At 50.2% G+C, this 19,957-nt stretch overlaps 1 protein-coding gene across 1 annotated transcript in view; it reads left to right on the plus strand.

Annotated features, from left to right (window-relative positions):
- Window positions 1–779: 779 nt before the first annotated feature.
- LOC120392640 (transmembrane protein 214-A-like) overlaps window positions 780–19,957 on the plus strand; it is a 43,857-nt gene continuing 24,679 nt past the window's right edge. The window contains exons 1-4 of the mRNA XM_039517401.1: window positions 780–797; window positions 9,180–9,489; window positions 10,770–10,981; window positions 14,661–14,811. Coding sequence (XP_039373335.1) covers window positions 780–797; window positions 9,180–9,489; window positions 10,770–10,981; window positions 14,661–14,811 — 691 coding nt within the window. The remainder of the gene's footprint in view (window positions 798–9,179; window positions 9,490–10,769; window positions 10,982–14,660; window positions 14,812–19,957) is intronic.

A 19,957-nucleotide genomic window follows, 5' to 3' on the forward strand; every position in this document is an offset into this window, starting at 1 on the left:
TGGGATGCAGGCTCTGGCTGGGGGTGCAGGCTCTGGGGTGGGGCCAGAGATGAGGGGTTTGGGGTGCAGGAGAGGGCTTAGAGCTGGGGCAGAGGATTGGGGTGGGTGGGTGAGGGATCCAGATGGGGGTGCGGGCTCTGGGGTGGGGCTGGGGATGAGGGATTTGGGGTGCAGGCTGCCCCAGGGAGAGAGGACTCCCCCAGCCCTCTCTCGCCGCAGCAACTCAGGACCGGGTGGCGAGGAAAAGGTATTTCTCCCCACCTGTGGCAGCTCCGGCGGGCTGGGTGAGAGGCGCCTCTCCATGGCCGCAGCAGCTCTGGCAGGGCCGGGCCGGGGGAAGGGCGTCTCTCCCCACCTGTGCAGCCCTTGATAGCCTGCTGTGCAGCCCCGTAGCTTACAGGGATCGTAGCTGGTCACCCATGCAGCGTTATTGTACAGTCACAAAGGAATTGCCACAGGAGCATCACTCGGATCCCTGGGCACCTACTTGCCCAGAGACCCCAAAGTATTCAACAGGAAACGACTCTGGGAATGACCTGAAGTCCAGTTTCCACACCTCAGAGCTGAGCTCGCTAAAACTCAGAGCTGTGAGATGACACAGTTTCTCTGGGCAAAGGTTTCTGCTCCACTTTGGATGGGGCAGGGGGATAAATACTAAGGCTGGACACAGGGCTGGACTCTCTGCTGGAGGAAAAGTCACTGGGGCAGCCTGGGCGTGAGCAATTGTCTGGCCTCTGCAGAGCCCAGCATGAAGCAATACTGCACTAGTCTTGCCCCAGATGGTCGGTCAGCACGAGGTTAGTTTGTCTTGTTTCTGGTGGGGAGCAGCCTGCTCCAGCGCACAAGACATGGAGCTTGGGTAGAGTGCTGAGACCTCGCTGGATAGCTGTGTTTTCCTTCGCCCACCCCGGCTAGCTCCTACCAAACCAGGCATGGGACAGTCACTTGCTTCAGTTGCTAAACTGTCCGGACACAGCTGCTCCATTCCACCTCCCTGGCATTGTGAGGCTCTCTGTTTACACACAGGATGCTCCAGGCTTTTGAAACATCACAGAGATTTGGCTCTGCCTGGGGTCTCGGGCATGTCATACACCCTGGGATATGGCCTTAGAGCAAAGGCAGTAAGAGCAAACAGAGCTGCAGCAGCAGGATAACCGGGTCCTGCAGCCTTCTTGCAGAAGTGATGACTGTTTCTTTTTTCTGGGGAGACTCTGGACCCTCTGCCCTGCAAGAGGGGATTTGGGGAGGAGGTATGTGGTATTTATCTTCAAGGAATACAGAAGTAAAGTAGCATCTTATCAAATGGATCACTGGATGATTGCCTGTTCTGTTCATTCCCTCTGAAGCACCTGGCACTGGCCACTGTCGGAAGACAGGACACTGCGCTAGATGGACCTTTGGTCTGCCCCAGAATGGGCATTTTTATGCACTTAAATGTTGACCCTAGATATCACCCATCTCTGTAGCAGCCCCGTTTAGTGCAGGACAAACTCATGCAGTCTGGTAACTTACATCCTACCCACCTTTTCACTTGTGACTTGATCATGGTATTTTTGTTCCCCAGGGAGAAGTCTTGTCATAGCAGTGGGCTCTGACCCTTGCAGACAAAGACAAAATGGGACTCAAATGCTGGAACTTGAACAGTAACTCGCACCCAAGAGTTGTAAAAGAGTTGTCTGAGGAGCCCAAAGGACCATCAATGTCGATTTTTTTTTTCAGTCAGTCTTGGAACACGGGGAAAGTTTCAGAAGGCTGGAAAAAAGCTAATGTTGTGCCAATATTTAAAAAGAGCACATGGGATGACCTGGCTAATTATAGGCCTGTCATTCTGACACTGATCCCAGGCAAGATAATATAGCAGTTGATACAGAAATTGATTAATAAAGAATGATCAGACGGTAACATAATTATTGCCTGTGAACCTGGTGTATGGAAAATAGATCCTATCAAACTAACAATTAATTTTTTTATGAGATTACAAGTTCATTTGATAAATGTCATAGCGTTAATGCAATAGACTCCTCTAAGGCGTTTAACTTAGTTACCACATGACATTTAGATTAAATAACAAGAATGATATAAAATTAACATGGCACACAGCAAGTGGATTAAAAGCTGGCTAAATGCTAGGTCTTAAAATGTAATTGTAAACGGGTATAATCATTGAGTGGGCGGGTTTCTAGTGGGGTGCTGCAGGATCGGTTCTAGGCCCTATGCTAGTTAACAATTTTTCAATTACCTGGTAAAAAACATAAAATCTCAACTGACAAAGTTTGCAGATGACCCACAAATTGAGGGAGTGGCAAATGATGACGAGGAGCAATCACTGATACAGAGCGATCTGGATTGTTTTAACATGGCTAAATGTAAATGCACACACGTAGGCCCAAAGAGTGTAGGCCGTAATTACAGGACAGGCAGGGCAGCGAGTCGCATGGGCCCGTGGTGCCCAGGCTCCAGCAAAGTCAGGGCCCAGGGCTTGGCTCCACCAATGTCTGGGGCTGGGTCTCTTCCCGGCCCTGCTTGCCACCCCAGTGCGCCTCCCCGAGCGTCCCTGCCTGCCCTGGGCAGCGGGCGGCTGCTCCCTGCAGCTCTGCACTGCACTCTCTCACAAGCCACTGCCGTCTACAAGGGATTGGCGCCAGGGGCAGGCTGAGGCAGCTACTGCACGTGATCTGCAGAGGGAGGAGGTGCATGGGAGCCCTTCTCCCGCCCCGGCAGGCAACTCCGAGTTGACTCCGGGGGGGAGGGAAGGGCTTCTCATGGCTGGCCCGTGTCTGGTACAGCGGTCCCCCTACTCCACTTTGTTTTTGGGCTCCTCCTGTGGCCGCCCCTCCCTGGCTGTTCAGTTTTTTACCAGGGCCTCGGCCCTTCGCAAAGGGAGGGCCTTAAGTTGTTTAACAAGAGCCATTGCCCTTCTCAAAGCGATGGCCACTTGTGCTGCGTGCTAAGTGGGACCACTGCCCTGTTCAAAGGGTTGGTCCTGTTATCACCTTGTTAAACCTGGGCTTGGTGTAGGGTAGGCAATGTCCAGAGCTGCAAGACCTAAAGGCCAAATAGCTGAGCATATGAGTCATACCTGGGGGCTCAGAACTTGCCCAGACATGTTCTATGCCTACCTGCAGTCTTTTCCCTGCCTTCTCTCCTCCCTGTGAGAAGGGGAACCAATCAGAGTTACTGGTGGGAAGCTGCCTGAGTTTGCCTTTATAACCAGACATTTTCTGATCAAACCTCAGAAAGGTTCCTGCATTGCTGCCTGGTCTGATCAGCCAGGGGTTCTGGGGGTCCTTTCTCCGCTCTCGTTTTATTTTTGAGCGTACCCCCCATGAAGAACAAATTGCTGCCTGAGAGATCTCCTGATTATCAAGACCGTACTGAGCCTTCTGATGTTCTTGCTGCTTCTGCCTTTGCTACTGCCTTGGGGGCTGGTAAGAATCCCTCTGTGAAACTTTCTATACTTTTATTTTATTATTTTAGCTGCTGGCTCTGTCTCCCCAGCACACAGACTCAAGCTAAACCTTGGTCTGTGTCTAAAACCTCTCTTAAAATCTGTGGGACTTTGCCGCTAAAAATAAGTCTGTGCCGCTGCTAAGCTCTGCTCCTGTGGGCTTTGCCTCGGGCTCACTGCTTTCAGCTGTATCCACTGCGGTAGCCACCATCCCTTGGCTTCCTTGGGGGCTGCCTTGGGAGCTGTATCCTGGGCACATACCACTCTGCCCTCTGTAACTTCCCCATAGCATAAGGTGCGCCATAGGTTTTGGTTTTTTTAGTTTAATAAGTCATAGTTTTGTTAAGATTGTAAAGCTTGTAAGTCTCACCTGCCTTGCTATAGTTCGTTGTTTTGTTGCTCCCTATAGTTGCTTGTTATAGTTTTGCTTAGAATTGTGATATTTGTTGTTTTGCCTAGTCGTTGGTTAAGATAGATTTAAAAAGCCATTGCCTGGTTGTATTCTGTACCTGTTTTGTTACTTTGTAGAAGCTGCTTGTCATTTTATATAAGTTTGATTAAGTTAGAGGATAGATAAGGTTTTTGCTGCTTGAATTCGTCTTCCCGCTGTCTCCATCTCTCCCTGAACTTTCCCGTGTCTGTTTTTCCCCCGCTCCAATCTCCCCCTCTGTGTACTTCTCCGTGTCCCCCTGTTGTAACCCCCTTGCTGCTTTTCCCCCCGCGTCTGCATCACCCTCCGAACTTCCCAAACCCCTTGCTGCTTCCCCCCCCCCCCCAACACTGCTCCGTTGTCCTTACCCCGCAGGGCTTCAGAGTCTCTCGCTGCTTGCAGCTGCACCTCTCATCACTTGCCACTATCATTCACCCCCCTTCCTGTTTCTTGACCCAGCCTTTGGGTACACTCTTGCTATCACAGCCTCACAAATTAAGTCAGTAATTTGCTACATTGCATAATTTCACTTATCACCCATATTGTATTATTGCACTGTGATTCACATTTTACTTGTAATTATAACACCCCATTGGTTGCCTCCACCTTTCTGATATACTTTGTATTTGCATTGATACTATTGTGTTACATTGTGTATAAGGCCACTAACCACTTAATACATTCTATCTAAGATTGTTGACCATTCTATATAGAAGCTACCAGTTTGTCTTGCATCTCCTTTTTGGTATGTTTTACATTCCACACTGTGTCTAGAGTTGTTCCTATATAAAGTTGAGTTGCTTATTAACTGTACTGTATCCCATTGTGCCAAACCCCACTTACTGTACCCCACTGTTAGAACTCCCTACACTGTTCAATAAGAACCCCTCCCCACCATCGTCTATTGTAAACGCCCTATACACCCCATCCCATCGTATTTCATTGTTAAATTCCCACCACTTCCTTTTTCCTTTTAATAAAGAAATTAATTGGCACCCCACCTGTGTGGTAATTGCTCCCCAAGATCCCATATACCTGCAGGCAGGGACAGACCTCCTGAGCAGTAGCCGGGGGGTGGGGGGGGGGGGTGACGGGGCTGGGGTGAGTGTTGTGCCGGGTAGGATCCCTCCTTCCATTCCCCCAGAGCTCGCTGCTGCTGGTGGAGAGAGGGCTGGGGGGAGTCCTCCTCTCTGGCCCCCCTGCCCCAGCCCCAGGGCAGCCTGCCTGCTGCACCCCAAACTCCTCATCCCTGGCCCAGCCCCATGCCCCACACTCCCTTCCACACCCCAACCCTCTGTCCCACTCCAGAGCCCGCACCCAGTACCCAAACTTCCTCCCAGAGCCTGCACCCCAAACCCTCTCCTGCACCCAAAGTCCCTCCCAGAGCCAGCACTCACTCCTGCACCCGTGCCCCAGCCCAGAGCTTGCACCCACCCCCAAAATCCCTCCCAGAGCCTGCACCCAAACTTCCTCCCAGAGCCTTAGGCAGGTGAATAGAGAGGCAGGACTTGGACTCATTCTGGGCACCACCAAAAATTATACAAACCTGCCGCTCCTGAGGACAGGGGACTATATTCTGGGCAGCTTGAGACTGAAAAAGATTGGAGGTTTGTGGTGGATTGGCCACAGCATTGCCCTGGGAGCAAACGAGCTAATGCAATTCTGGGCTGCATAAAACAGAGCAATCCTGAGCAGAAGTGGAGGGGTTATTTTACCTCTGGGTTTAGTACTGGTGCAACCACTGCTGGAATCCTGTGTCAAGGTTTAGTGCTCACAATTCAAGACAGATGTTGATAAATTGGAGAGAATTCAGAGAAGAGCCAAGAGAATGATTAAAGGGTTAGAAAACCTGTCTTATAATGATAGATTTAAGGAGGAGCTCAATCTATGTAGCTGAACAAAGAGACGGTTGATCAGGAATATCTAGATGAGGAAGAAATATTTGATAATGGGCTTTTCAATTGGGAGAAAGGTCTAATGTGATCCAAGGGCTGGAAGGTGAAGCTAGACAAATTCAGACCAGAAGTAGGGTGAAAATGTTTAGCAGGGAGGATAATTAACCATGGGGCCAATTTACCAAGGGTTGTGGTGCAGTAACTCCTCACTTAACGTTGTAGTTCTGGTCCTGAAAATGCTACTTTAAGTGAAATGATGTTATTAATCCAATTTCCTCATAAGAATTAATGTAAATGGGGGGGTTAGGTTCTTGGGAAGTTGTTTTTGCCAGACAAAAGACTGTATTTTATATACAAGTTTTGAACAATTGGATACTGTACACAGCAGTGAGAATTCTGAAGCTTGATTGAGGTGGTGAAGTCAGAGGGTGGGATATTTCCTAGGGAATGTCTTACTGCTCAATGAACTCGCACTTGGCTGAGCCCTCAAGGGTTAACACGTTGTTAATGTCGCCTCAGACTCTACAAGGCAGCACGAATGGAGGGGGGGAGACAGCGTGGCAGAGAGAGACAGAGATGTCCGTGTGTGTGACATGCATTGCTCCTTTAAGTACGCTGACCCCACTCTAAGTACTTTGCCTTTTTAAGGAGATCAGCAAGTTGAGGCAGCAGCTGCTGCCAGCAAGCTCCCTTGGTCCTGAGCCCTGCGGTGTCCCTCCACTGCTCTGTGTAGATGGCTGATGGGTAAAGGAGTGGGGGGAGGGGGACACCCTGACATTAGCTCCCCTCTCCTCCCCCCCACCCCGCACAGCAAGCAGGAGTCTCCTGGGAACAGCTCCAAGGCAGAGGGCAGAAGCAGCACATGGCAGTGGGGGGAGGGACAGCTGAACTGCCCACACAGGGAATTTAGGGGAGCTGATGGGGGGGCTGCTGGTCCACCCTGGTTCCAAGCCCCCACCAGCTAGCTCCAACAGGCTGCTCCTTCTGCAAGCAGTGGACAAAGCAGGTGGTTGCCAAACAATGTTATAAGGGAGCATTGCGCAATTTTAAACGAGCACGTTCCCTAATTGATCAGCAATGTAACAATGTTAGCTGGGAGGACGTTAAGTGAGGAGCAAAGAGCCCTGTGGCACTTGATAGACTAACATATTACTCATAGACTTTAAGGTCAGAAGGGACCATTATGATCATCTAGTCTGACCTCCTGCACAATGCAGGCCACAGAATCTTACCCATCCACTTCAATAACAAACCCCTAACCTATGTCTGAGTATTGAAGTCCTCAAATTGTGGTTTGAAGACCTCAAGGTGCAGAGAATCCTCCAGCAAGTGACCCGTGCCCCATGCTGCAGAGGAAGGCGAAAAACCTCCAGGGCCTCTGCCAATCTGCCCTGGAGGAAAATTCCTTCCCGACCCCAAATATGGTGATCAGCTAAACCCTGAGCATGTGGGAAAGACTCACCAGCCAGCACCCAGGAAATAATTCTCTGTAGTAACTCAGATCCCACCACATCTAACATCCCATCACAGACCACTGGGCATACTTACCTGCTGATAACCAATGATCAATTGTCAAATTAATTGCCAAAATTAGGCTATCCCATCAGACCATCCCCTCCAGAAACTTATCAAGCTTAGTCTTAAAGCCAGATATGTCTTTTGCCCCCACTACTCCCCTTGGAAGGCTGTTCCAGAACTTCACTCCTCTAATGGTTAGAAACCTTCATCTAATTTCAAGTCTAAACTTCCTAGTGTCCAGTTTATATGTATTGGAGCATGAGCTTTCGTGGGTGAAAAGCCACTTCATCGGATCTGAAGTGGGTATTTACTCACGAAAGCTCATGCTCCAATACGTCTGTTACTCTATCAGGTGTCACAGGGCTCTTTGCTACTTTTACAGATCCAGACTAACACGGCTGCCTCTCTGATAAGTGAGGAGTTACTGTAGATTCTCCATCGCTGACAATGTTTCAATCAGGATTGGCTGTTTTTCTGACAGATCTACTCTAGGAATTATTGTGGGGCAGCTCTCTGGCTGGTGCTAGGCAGGAGGTCAGACTATGATCACAGTGGTCCCTTCTGGCCTTGGAATCTCTGAACCTACACAACGAGGAGTCCTTGTGGCACCGTAGAGACTAACCAATTTATTTAGGCATAAGCTTTCATGGGTTAGAACCCACTTCATCAGCTGCATGGAGTGGAAAATACAGTAGCAGGTATAAATACACAGCACATGAAAAGATGCTCCCATCTTTACTACACGATTAACAGTCCCTTCTGGTCTTGAAATGTCTGACTGGTGGGAAGATGCTGCAAACCATGGGGGCAGTCAGCGAGAGTGACAGATAATCTTGTTCCATCCTGGAGGGTTCAGTCTGTGTGTACCAGCCAGCTCCTGCCAGAACAGAAATGCAGCCACCTCTGGGGTGGAACGTAGCAGCTGTATAACTGTGCCCAGCAGTGCTGCATGGCCATGCTGGAGAGGGAATGAAAAACAAAGCTAGTATTGAATGGAGGCTGTGAGGGAGATTCAGAAAGACTGGCCAGACCGGACTCTGACTGGCTCCTTGCTCTTGTGCCAAATACCGCAGGCTAGTTGGTGAGCGTAGGCATTCAGGCCCTCACTTCCCCCAGCAGGGGCGCAGCCCCACCTGAGCCAGCAGCGCCCCTATGGGCAGGGGGAGAGGTGAGGTGGGGAAGGGCCACAGGGGGTGCAAGGGGAGGAGATGACGGGTGTCCTGGGCGGTCAATGAGGGGGAGCAGGTGGGGGATGGGACACAGAGGACCATTGAAGGGGAGGGTCAGGGCTGAAACTTGAGGGGGGAAGGGGTGCTGGGAGGAGGACCAAGCTGAAGGTGAGGGGGTGTTGCTGGGTGTCCGGGGGTAGGGGTCAATGGGTGGGTGGGAGTGAGGGGAGCTAGGTGTGGGGTGGGTGGCAGTGAGGGGGCTCTCAGGGGAGGACTGGGAACGTGGGGTGGGCGAGAGTGAGGGGAGGGGAGCTCTGAGGGGAAGGGGCCCTGGGCTATCTGAGGGGAGAGGGTGGGAGTGGGGACGGGTCCCCGGGGGAGGGGCTCTGGGCTGTTTGAGGTGGGTGGGAGTGGGGAGGGGCTCTGAGGAGGGACCCTGGGGTTCTGTGGTGGGGAGGGCCAGTGGGTGGGAGTGGTTTCTGGGGAGGGGCCCTGGGGCTGTCCGAGCTGGGGCGGGGTCTCGGGGGCGGGGCTCTGGGCTGTCTGAGCTGGGGCGGGGTCGCTGGGGGCGGGGCTCTGGGCTGTCTGAGCTGGGGGCGGGGTCACGGGGGCGGGGCTCTGGGCTGTCTGAGGGAGGAAGGGTTGGGTCGGCGGTGGGGGGGGAGTGGCCCCTCCCAAGCGGAGACAGCCGCCGCTCGGCCCCGATTGGTCCACGTGAGCGAGGCCGGGGGGGCGGGGCCGAGACGTGGCACTGCGAGCGCGGGGCCCGGGGGGCGCGTCCCCGCGCCGGAGGCCAATCCGCGGGGCCGTGGCGCGCGCCCCATCCCCTGCCTGCCTGCCGCGGGGGCGCGCCCTGGCTGTGCGCTGACTCGGCGGGCGGTGACGGGCGGCCCCATGGCCTCGGTGGGCCCGGCCGGCGCGGGGCGCTGGGAGCTGGTGCGCAGGGGCCGGGGCCGGCGGCCCGCGGGGGGCGCTGCCGGGCGCAGGGCGCTGCAGGAGGCCAACAGCGGCCGCCTGCTGCCTCGGCCTGTGAGTGGGGCGGGGCTGGGCCCCGTGGGGTGCGGGAGCGGGGCTGGGCCCCGTGGGGTGCGGGGCGGGGCTGGGCCCCGTGGGGTGCGGGGAGCGGGGCTGGGCCCCGTGGGGGGTGCGGAGCGGGGGCCTGGCCCCGTGGGGTGCGGGGGCGGGGCTGGCCCCGTGGGGTGCGGGCCGGGCGGGAGCGGGGCTGGGCCCCGTGGGGGTGCGGGGAGCGGGGCTGGCCCCGTGGGGGTGCAGGCCGGGCGGGGAGCGGGGCTGGGCCCCGTGGGGTGCGGGAGCGGGGCTCGGCCCCGTGGGGGTGCAGGGAGCGGGGCCTGGCCCCGTGGGGTGCCGGGCGGGGAGCGGGGCTCGGCCCCGTGGGGGTGCAGGCCGGGCGGGGAGCGGGGCTGGGCCCCGTGGGGTGCGGGAGCAGGGCTGGGCCCCCGTGGGGGTGCGGGGCGGGGCTGGCCCCCGTGGGGTGCGGGCCGGGGTTGCAGGCTGGGCCCCGTGGGGTGCGGGGAGCGGGGCCTCGGCCCCCGTGGGGTGCGGGGAGCGGGGCTGGGCCCCGTGGGGTGTGCGGGGAGCGGGGCTCGGCCCCGTGGGTGCCGGGCGGGGGAGCAGGGCTGGGCCCGTGGGGTGCGGCAGGCGGGCCCCAGCCTGCACTGGGGGGCTCAGCACCAGGCCCTGTAAGTGGGAGCAGAGGCCGGCCCTGGGGCTCAGAGCTGATGCCACCTGCGAGCCGGGCTCGGCCCCACTGTACAGGAATTGGGGAGCCGGCCGTGGGCGCAGGAGGGCGAACGCTCTGGGTAACTGTTCCCATAGGACTTGTGGGAGGATTTGTTCTGTCGTGGGTCTGTTCTGCTCCCTCCAGCACCAGGGTGCACAGCTCTCTGCAGGGCCTGGGTGTCCATGAGACTGGCCTGTGGGTACCGCAGTGATGGGCATGCCAGGGCCGAGTCCTGCCCCAGCCCCCCTGTGGTGGGTGGGTGGGAGGGAGGGAGAGATGCTTCCTTACATTAAATGGTCACTTGCCATGCAGCCCACCCTGCTGCCCAGGGCTCAGCCTGGAGGGAAGGAGACTGACCTCAGTGCCAAGCCTCTGCACAAGGGAGATAGTGGTTTGTTAAGCAGCTGTAGTCCCTGACTTGTAAAAGTTTTATTCACTTAATACTGGATTTGCTTTTTTATGGGGTCTGTTTTAGCTGATGTGCTTCATCCCAGTACATCTGCTTCTACTTGAGCGGCCTCTACTGTCTCAGCCAAACTGATCACTTCCCTGTTTTTCTTATTTGTAGCACCTATCACTACATCAGACACCATCTTTGAGCTGGGGTTTGAGAAAACCGTGAAGAAGCAGAACAAAGAGCAAGTGCCTCCAGCCCCTGCCCCTGCCCCTGAGCAGCATCACAAAAAACAGAACATGGGGAAAAATGCTAAAAAGTCAACTGCAGTCGATGCAGGACTCAAGCAAGGCAAATTCCGAACGCTGGAGGATGCACTGAAAGCTGTGAGTTTTGTACCTCCTATTACTGAAGCAGAAGGGCGTGAAGAGCAGTGTATCAGCAGTCAGGAGTTTGTAGATGGGCCTGCTCATCTCAACTCATCCTGGTGATGTCACAAGAAGCCAGGCCCAGAGCTGCCGCAGAGCATAGGGTGCCCGTAGTCTCCAACCCCAATGTTAATGTTTCAGAAGGTGAAGAGCGGCACTTCGTTTGTGTAAAATCGAGCTGTCAGAGATGTGTGCATTAGTGTAATTAAGCATCAGCTATTTGCACAGTGCTGTCTGAGACACAAGTTTAGTCCTTTGCTTGAGGTTCTTAGCTTCCAAAATTCAAACACTGATGAGGAAAGATGCACTGGAAGATCCGTAGAAAAGTGTTCTCTTCATTTCCCCCCCTTTCCATCTTTCTTTTACTACCCACTGTTAGGGTTAGGGTGGGGAAGTCATTTGACTAATGCGTGCTACAGTGGCAGGTTGCATGGAAGAAGTGAGCCCTCAGGCAGGTTTTGAGGGGTATGTGTTGGGTATGGGGGCAAGATGGTGCACTGGGACTGAGATTTTGTTCCGTTTATAGGAGAAAATAGGGTGGTGACGCTGACAGTTCTCGGCAAGCAGTTCACCATCCTGGAACACTGCATGCTGGGACCTGTTATCTCCAGGGTTTGCACCTCCATATTAAAGACCAGGGTGGGCACATGCTGTGTTGTAGAAATCTGTGAAGCTCATCTTAAGAAAAGCAAGGTGGTGAAATGTGGGAGTGAGGTGAAAAGGGATCAGGAAGAATGCAGGGGGCTAAAAGAATCATGTAAGGGAAAATGAAGAGTGGAGAAACATGTTTCTAAAGAGAAGTTCTGTGATCTCACAGGAGTAAGAAAAGTCAGATGATGTAAAGGGAAAACAGCTTTCGGAAGAGCTAGCTAGTAATTTCAACTGGATGGGAGCAGCAGAATGTAAAAACCGAGTACACTAGAATGTGAAGTTTTCTGACCTCCCACCTCCTGTGCTGTTCTCTCTCTGTTGCTCCTCCATCTTGGGGACTCGGATAGTGACTGTGATGGTTTCAGAGCTATAGGAGATTGGGCATCACAATCTGCTCCACTAGTCTGGATGAGCAAACTACGCATGTGCCTTGAGGAGCAGCATTCCCTTCTGCACCAGTTCTGGAAAGTGCCCATCTTACCTCTTCCTAGAATTCAGATTTCAGAGGCTGCTGCCTTTGACGTGCCCTAGTCCTCTGAGCCAAACTGTTGTTTTGCGGTTCACTGTTGCACTGCCTGAATAAGCGTCTCTGCAAAGCAGTAGGGCCTCTTTGGAGTTTTAACAGACTATATGTATTGTCTGACTTTTAAACCAACCTTTGTACTTTGGGATAATTTAAGCACTATGCCCGGATGTACAGACACTCTTAACCTGTGTATTATATAATTTTAACATTAGCTTTAATAACAATGTTAAATCTTGATGAAGAAAATAGGATAGGGAGTGTACTGTCTCTGTCCCAGTATCATCATTCCAGTACTACCAGTGCAAATGAGATGAGATAGGGGCACTCCCGGCTACTGCCTTGGTGTGTCTAGTGCCATTCTTGGAGGGCACGTTGATTATTTGAAGTGAAACTTGTCTTCCTTTTTAAAAACCCAAACACCTTGTTGCTATGACAGGCCAAAGCCCAGGCTGGGACTTTCTTTTTGTTCTCTGTTTGCACAGCGCCTCGGCCAATGGGGGCCTGGCCCATGACTGGTGCTCCTGTAATCCCAGTAATGATGACTGATAATCCCAGTCCTGTTGTCTGCTGCGTGAGTGGAGCGAATGATCTTGTCACTTGGTTGGCAGAAACGTGATTGCAAGAATTAGTTCTGTTTTTCTCCTTTGCGACAGGCACTTGAAGTTGTGTTGCTCCTGCAGGGAGGAAAGTCCCTTCAGACCCCAGCAGGCTAGAAAGGAAGCACTGGCTTCTTTTCTGCCCACTTCTCGTGCTCTCTGGGAGGAACTCTATGAAGGCTTCACTGCTGGGAATGTTCTCTCACATCTTGTTTATCACACCTCTTGGTGAAATGGGCTGCAGTTCAGCTGGTGCGAGCTTGACATGTTCTAAGTAAACCTGCTACAGTGTTTGTCTGCCTAGGTGCTTATACAGTGCCCATTGGCGTGGTACCTGAGTGTAGACTGACTCTCTCAGAAAAGCCAAACAAACAAGGATTACATTGAAACTTGTCATGGCATAATGAAGACCTGGTACACCAGCTGTCTGCTGGGCTCCTGTATTCAGTTCTTTCTCTTTAATTTAGGTTCTTACTCCATGCTCATCATAGGGGTATCTGGTACATTTCTGTCGGAGAAGGACGTTACCATTTACATTTGATTTCTGGTTTAAGCCAAATTCACGTTGTACGTCAGTGTTAATTGTGTTTGTGTTTTACAAGAAGGATAGAAGTTAGGCGTTAAAAAGAGCAGTCCAAGCGGAATGAGTGTGGAAGGGGATAAAGAACCTGGCTTTTAGACTACAAGTTAGGATGCGTACATGGCTGGTCCCTGAGGGTGCAGTGGACTAGATGTTTAGTTCTTGCACAATGATCCAGTAATATTTCCAGGCAAACAGGCCCTCCTGGCTTTGGGCGTGTTTACAGATGTAGCAAGAGGTGGTCCCTGCCTTGAAGAGCTTCCAATCTAATTTTAAAACAAGATGTGCCAAATAGGCAGAGGGTGACAATGGTAAGAACGTATCTTGAAGTAGACTAGTTATTGGCCCACTGTGCTGGTTTTGGGTGGTTCAGACAAGCAAGGAATCTTGCTATCAAGTCATTTCCTAACTCCAGGTCTCTGTGCAGGGGCACACCCCAAAGTGCACTGATTCTGACACACACACAGCTGTGCATAGTGGTAAGTGTGTACAACTCAGCATGGTTGACTCTCAGATTGCTAGGGAAAATGCAGCTACATGCCATCTCATTATCTTCAGATTATGCCTTTGGTAACACCTGTTTTTCCCCTTGCCAGTTGGTGGGATGCACAAATTGAACCAATTGGCCTTGTAATTGAAACTTAGCAAATAGTTCTGTTGCTGCAAGAAATAGTCAGGTCCAGCTGTGACTCCCTTTCAGCTGTTGGCTTGCTAGTGCTAACAGGTGCAGAAGGTGGTGAAAACATATTTTAGTCACCAGCTCTGACTTGCACCTTCTTGCTCCCCATGAATATGAAAGTTCTGCGTAGTCTCTTTTCAGTTTAGAACAGTGTTTTATTTTATTTGCTTTACTGACTTCAGTGTTGCTATAAAAATCTGTTAGTTCTGGACACGTGCTCAGGTCCCTGCATATTTTTTATTCTTCTCTTTGCCCTCAGCACGGGGCTTCACTAGTTTTGATAGTTTCTATATAAAAAACCAAAACCAGATCTTGTGTGTCCATGCAACTGCTGCTGTTCATGTCATGACGCAAAGGATTGGCGAGTGCGGGGAGCAGTGATGGTTGCGGGTCTGGGAAGCCTGTATGGCCTGTATTGGAAATGCAGGGCTCTTTTTGCACCAGTACAGATGGAAATTCAGTTCAGCTGCCTCTTTACACGATCCTCCTGAACTAACTTATATTTCAGATCTCGCTTTTCCATACCGAGGGTAGTTAGGTTTCAGAGCCGTTCTCTGACTCTCCGATTGAGATTTTATACCATGTTCTTTGTGTGTCTTTTACAGCTTGATTTGACAGAACTTCAGAAGGAGCTGGATAAAAGTCAGAATGTGTTTCCTGAGAACCCATCTGTGTGGGTTAAAGACCTGGCTGGATATCTAAACTACAAGCTGCAGACCCCTCGGAGTGACCCCACGCTCAGCCAGCATATTCCTGGTCAGTGACTCTTTAAATAACAAACTGTCCAGTGTGAAATGCTCGAGTGGCATGAGAGCAGTAAAACCTCATCCTGATAGCCATGCTCTCATCTTGCATGTTGCTTTACAAACGCTGATGCCAGCCTGCTAACACAGACATCTTGGTCAGTTCTGATGCACCCTTGAGCTAGGCAAAAATGGGCCCATAACTCAACACCCACGGGTGCACTCAGAAAAGGGGTTGCAGTGGTGGAACCTGTGGTGTAAACAGGACCCAGGCATTTTTACCACTCTGCTCAGAGCAGGTCTGCATGACATGGTGCTTAAAATTAGCCAATCTGCTTAATAGCTAGTGGTCTAATCATCACCATAAGGAAACTTTCAAATTGTAACTCTAAGATACAGGTCTAATTTTAAACCCAAATTGATCCCTTCCTTACAAACCTGCTCCCATTTTTATCTTTGCATATTTACATCACAGAGGAAAAATCTTGAACCTGAGGTTGAGTTAATACACAATATGCTAAAGAAAACCAGCGCTCATTAGGGCTGTAGTTCTGTTGTAGTTCTGTCCCTCATAGGCACAGATCATTGTCCTGGCGGGTGAGAGCACAAGATGGGGTGTTAGTTGGTGTCTGCTACAGACCATCAAATCACAGCAGGGAACCAGATGTCAGCTTCCTTATGCACCTGTCTGTAATGTGTAGCAGAAAAAGGTGCATAATCACGGGGGACTTTAGTTTGAGTGACACATGTGGGAGGTCTCATGCTGCCAGTAGTAAAACATCCTTGGAATTTCTCAACAGCACAGATGACAATTTCCTAATCCAGAAAGTTGCAGCCAACCCGGGGAAAGAAATTTCTACATTAGACCTCATCCTAACGGATAGAGAGGAACTGATCACAGAACTAAAAATTAATGGTAGTTTAGGTACAAGTGATCACATTTATCATGCGCAACCAGCATAAAGTCCAGGCCAGTAATATACATCTTTGGTGCTTTAATAGGGCCAATTTCACAAAGCTGAAAACAGTTATGAGCCAGGTCAGCTGGGAGGAAGAGTTTAATCAGAAAAATTTAATCATTTAAGGACACTTTACTACATGCTTCCAAAGGCACAGTCGAGGAAGAAGGCCGTGCTGATAAAAAAAAAAAAAATTATCTGGTTTAGAAGGGAAGTGAAGGCAGCTATAAAATAAATATATATAAACAAATAGAAGAAAGGGTAAGTTGACAGTAATGAATATAAATCAGAAGTTAAAAATTGTAGAAAATTTTTGATCAGGGAAGCCAAGGGACACAAGGAGACATCTATGGCTGTAGAGTTCAGGACAATAAGGAGTTTTAAAAATATATTAGAAACAAAAAGAATCCTGACAGTGGTATTGGTCCACTACTAAATGGAAATGATGAAATTATCAATAATGCAGAAGAGACAAAACTGTTCAATAAATATTTCTATTCTGTATTTGGGGAAAAGACACATGATATGGTCTCATCATATGGTGATGATAGCACTCTTTCCACTCCACTGGTATCTCTGGAGGATGTTAAACAGAAGCTACTACAGTTAGACTTTTTTAAATCAGTGGGTCTTGATGACTTGCATCCAAGAGTTTTGAAAGAGCTGGCCATTAATGTTGATTTTTCAATAAGTCTTGGAGCACTGGGGAAGTTCCAGAAGATTGGAAAAAGGTTGCTGATGTGCCAGTTTTTAAAAAGGTAAATGGGATGACCCAGGTAACTACGGGCCTGTCAGGCTGACATTGATCCCTGGCAAGATAATGGAGCAGCTGATACAAGACTATTAATAGGGTAATATAATTAGTGCAAAGCAACATGGGTGTATGAAGATCAATCCTGTCAAACTAACTTAACATCTTTTTTTATGAGAAGTTTATTTGCTCAATGTAATAGTGTTGAGATAATATACTTAGACTTCTCTATAGGCATTGGATGGCAGCCCATAACATTTTGATTAAAAAACTAGAATGATATAAAATTAACACTGCACACATTAAATGGATTCAAAACTGGCTCACAGATAGGTCTCAAAATGTAATTGTAAATGAGGTGTGTTTCTAGTGGGGGATCCTGCTGGGATCAGTTCTAGACTGTACACTCTTTAACCTTTTTATCAATGACCTAGAAGAAAACATAAAATCATCACAGATAAAGTTTGCAGTTGACCCAAAAACTGAGGAGGTGGTAAATATTGAAGGGGACAGGTCCCTGATTCAGAGCTATCTGGGTCTCTGCTTGCACCCAGTTTACAAGAACAATGTGTGTTTTAATACGGCTAAATGTATACATTTAGTAACAAGAATGCAGGCCATTTTTACGTATTGCATATAATCAGCTGAACATGCTCTCCCAATGTGACACTGTGGCCAAAAGAGCTAATGTGATCCTGGGATGCATAAATGTAAATCTCCAGTAGGAGCAGAGAGGTTATTTGGCATTAGCGTGACTGCTGCTGGAGTACTGTGTCCAGTTCTGGTGCCCACAGTTCAAGAAGGATGTTGATAATTTGGAGAGGGGTCAGGGAAGAGCCATGAATATGATTAAAGGATTAGAAAACCTGCCGTATAATGATAGACTCAAGGGGCGCAATCTATTTAGCTTAGCAAAGAGAAGGTTAAGGGGTGACTTGATCACAGTCTGTAAATAGTTACGTGGGGAACAAATGGTTGATAATGGGCTCTTCAATCTAGCAGAGAAAGAGCCAATGGATAGAGGTTGAAGCTAGACAAATTCAGACTGGCACTACGGTAAATGTTTAACAGGGAGAGTAATTAACCAGTGGAACAACTTACCAAGGGCTGTGGTGGATTCTCCATCACTGACAATTTTTAAATTAAGATAATATCCGAGGAGAAGCCGCGTTAGTCTGGATCTGTAAAAGCAGCAGAGAGTCCTGTAGCACCTTATAGACTAACAGACATATTGGAGCATGAGCTTTCGGATGCATCCGACGAAGTGGGGATTCACCCATGAAAGCTCATGCTCCAATACGTCCCTTAGTCTATAAGGTGCCACAGGACTCTTTGCTGCTTTTAAATTAAGATAGGCTCTAGGAATTATTTTTTGAAGTTGTCAGGAGGTCAGACTAGATCAGTGGTCCCCAAACTGGGGTGTGTGCCCTGCTGGGGGGAGGGGAGGAGAGGAATGTTTAAGGGGGTGTAGGGGAACATTGGGGGGGTGGCGGCGCCCAGGCCAACCCCCATGGGGGAAGGGAGGGGCCCTTGCTCCCTCTCCCCCTTCCAGCCATTGGCCCCCACCCACCACCAGCTCCGCCCTCAGCCGTGGCGCTAGCCCTGGCTCCCAAGCAAGGCTCCCGGGGGGTGTGTGTGTGTGGAGCATGGACAGCGGTAAGGAGGGGCACGACGTAAAAGGTGTGGGGACCACTGGGCTAGATGGTCCCCGTGGTCCCTTCTGGCCTTGGAATCCGAGGGCTAAATGAGCAAAGTGCGGAACACGTTGACTTTGGCCTTATCTATGCTAGGCTTGCACAACATTTTTGATAGTGGCTACTGCTAGTTCAGCAGCCACCAGAGCAAACATGGAGACTGGCTTCCAAGCAGCCACTGGATTGTAATCTTTGGATTTGAAAGCTCACTCTGCATATGAGCCGTGTGCTGGCACCCATCTGTTTCAGGTACTTTGCGTGTGCACACGTTATACAGAGCGAGATGTTTTTCATTTAACAAGTAGCTTTTCCTCAGTCAGCAGGCTTTTGTGTACCTCGAGGGTGGAACAGAATCATAAACCTCATCTGTGACACTGCAGATAAAGCATGGGGCACTTGCTTCATTTTGTATCCTTCTGTAATTCGATGTGTGTATACGCCAGTTAAAAAGTCACTGTCTTCGCACATGGCAGAGGACTGACAAATTAGTGACTTTCCTTAATCCGACCTGCTCCACAAGAGCCTACATTTTCTCACCTGCGGTTCTAAAATTGGACAACAAAGTTCCTGTATGGCCATGGGTCTCAAGCTTTTTGTATTGGTAACCCCTTTCAGACAGCAAGCCTCTGATTGCGACTCCTCTGATAAATTAAAAACACCTTTTTATATTTAACACTATTTTAAATGCTGTTCAAAGTGAATTTACATTTTCTCACTGCTTTTAAATTAAGACTAAAACACATTTTTATTGAATGATTGTGATAAGCGTAAAAGTTAATTTGTTAAATTACTGTTTAATACTGGGGAGGGCACAAAGAAACTTTGTCGATGTCACTTTTCACAGCAGACTTCGTGCCCCATTACTACCTTAACTTCTGCGCTGCTGCTGACAGAGGCGCAGCTACAGAGCCGGGCAGCTCTGAAAGCAGAAGCAGTCCCGCCGCCAGCAGCAGAGCAGAAGTGAGGGCGGCAATGGGGCGCGAAGTCTGCTGTGGAAAGTGATACTTGTATGTTTGTTAATCACTTTTCACAGCCTCCCAGCTCTGAAAGCTGCACCACAGCCAGGAGAGCCTGCTGCCTTCAGAGGTAGGTGGCTGGAGAGCGGCGGCTGCTGGCTGGGTGCCCAGCTCTGAAGGCAGCGCTGCCAGCAGCAGCAGTAGTGCAGGACTGCAGAAGTAAGGGTGGCAATGCCATGCCATGGCACCCTTACTTCTGTGCAACGTTTGACATGTGTGCTGGGAAGGCTGGCTCCGGGGGCGGGCTAAGGCAGATTTGGAGTGGCTATTGCTCCTGCCAGGGCTCCCCCCCAGCACCACCCCACCTGTGTGGCTGACTGTTACATTATAAATTACCTTTTTTGCTGATCTCAACGTTCTGATTGGTCTGCAGTTTAAAGCAGCTCTTCAGCTGCTGAACAGTCAAGCCCTTGAATGTTGTCTCAGTCCCACCTTTTTAGTCTCAAAACAACAAACCTGCGCGCACAATACCACAATCCTCAGAGTCCAGCTTCCTGAAGGTGGTGATACCGCAAACGTATATTTTGTTTAGGAACAATGGTTGCTTCGTTCTATGTTTACGATACTTTTTGAAGTAAATGCACTACGTTGCGATGGAAAGGTGTGTGTAACTTTCGGAAACGCTAGATTGAAGTGATCCATTTGATAGCAGTTGCTCTCTGTTTTGTGCATATACTTGTGACCCCTACTTAATAATCTAGCGACTTCCACCTGTATTTTAAGAACCCCTGTGGTCCTT

This window comes from Mauremys reevesii, unplaced genomic scaffold (assembly GCF_016161935.1).
Source record: "Mauremys reevesii isolate NIE-2019 unplaced genomic scaffold, ASM1616193v1 Contig107, whole genome shotgun sequence".
Lineage (NCBI taxonomy): Eukaryota > Metazoa > Chordata > Testudines > Geoemydidae > Mauremys > Mauremys reevesii.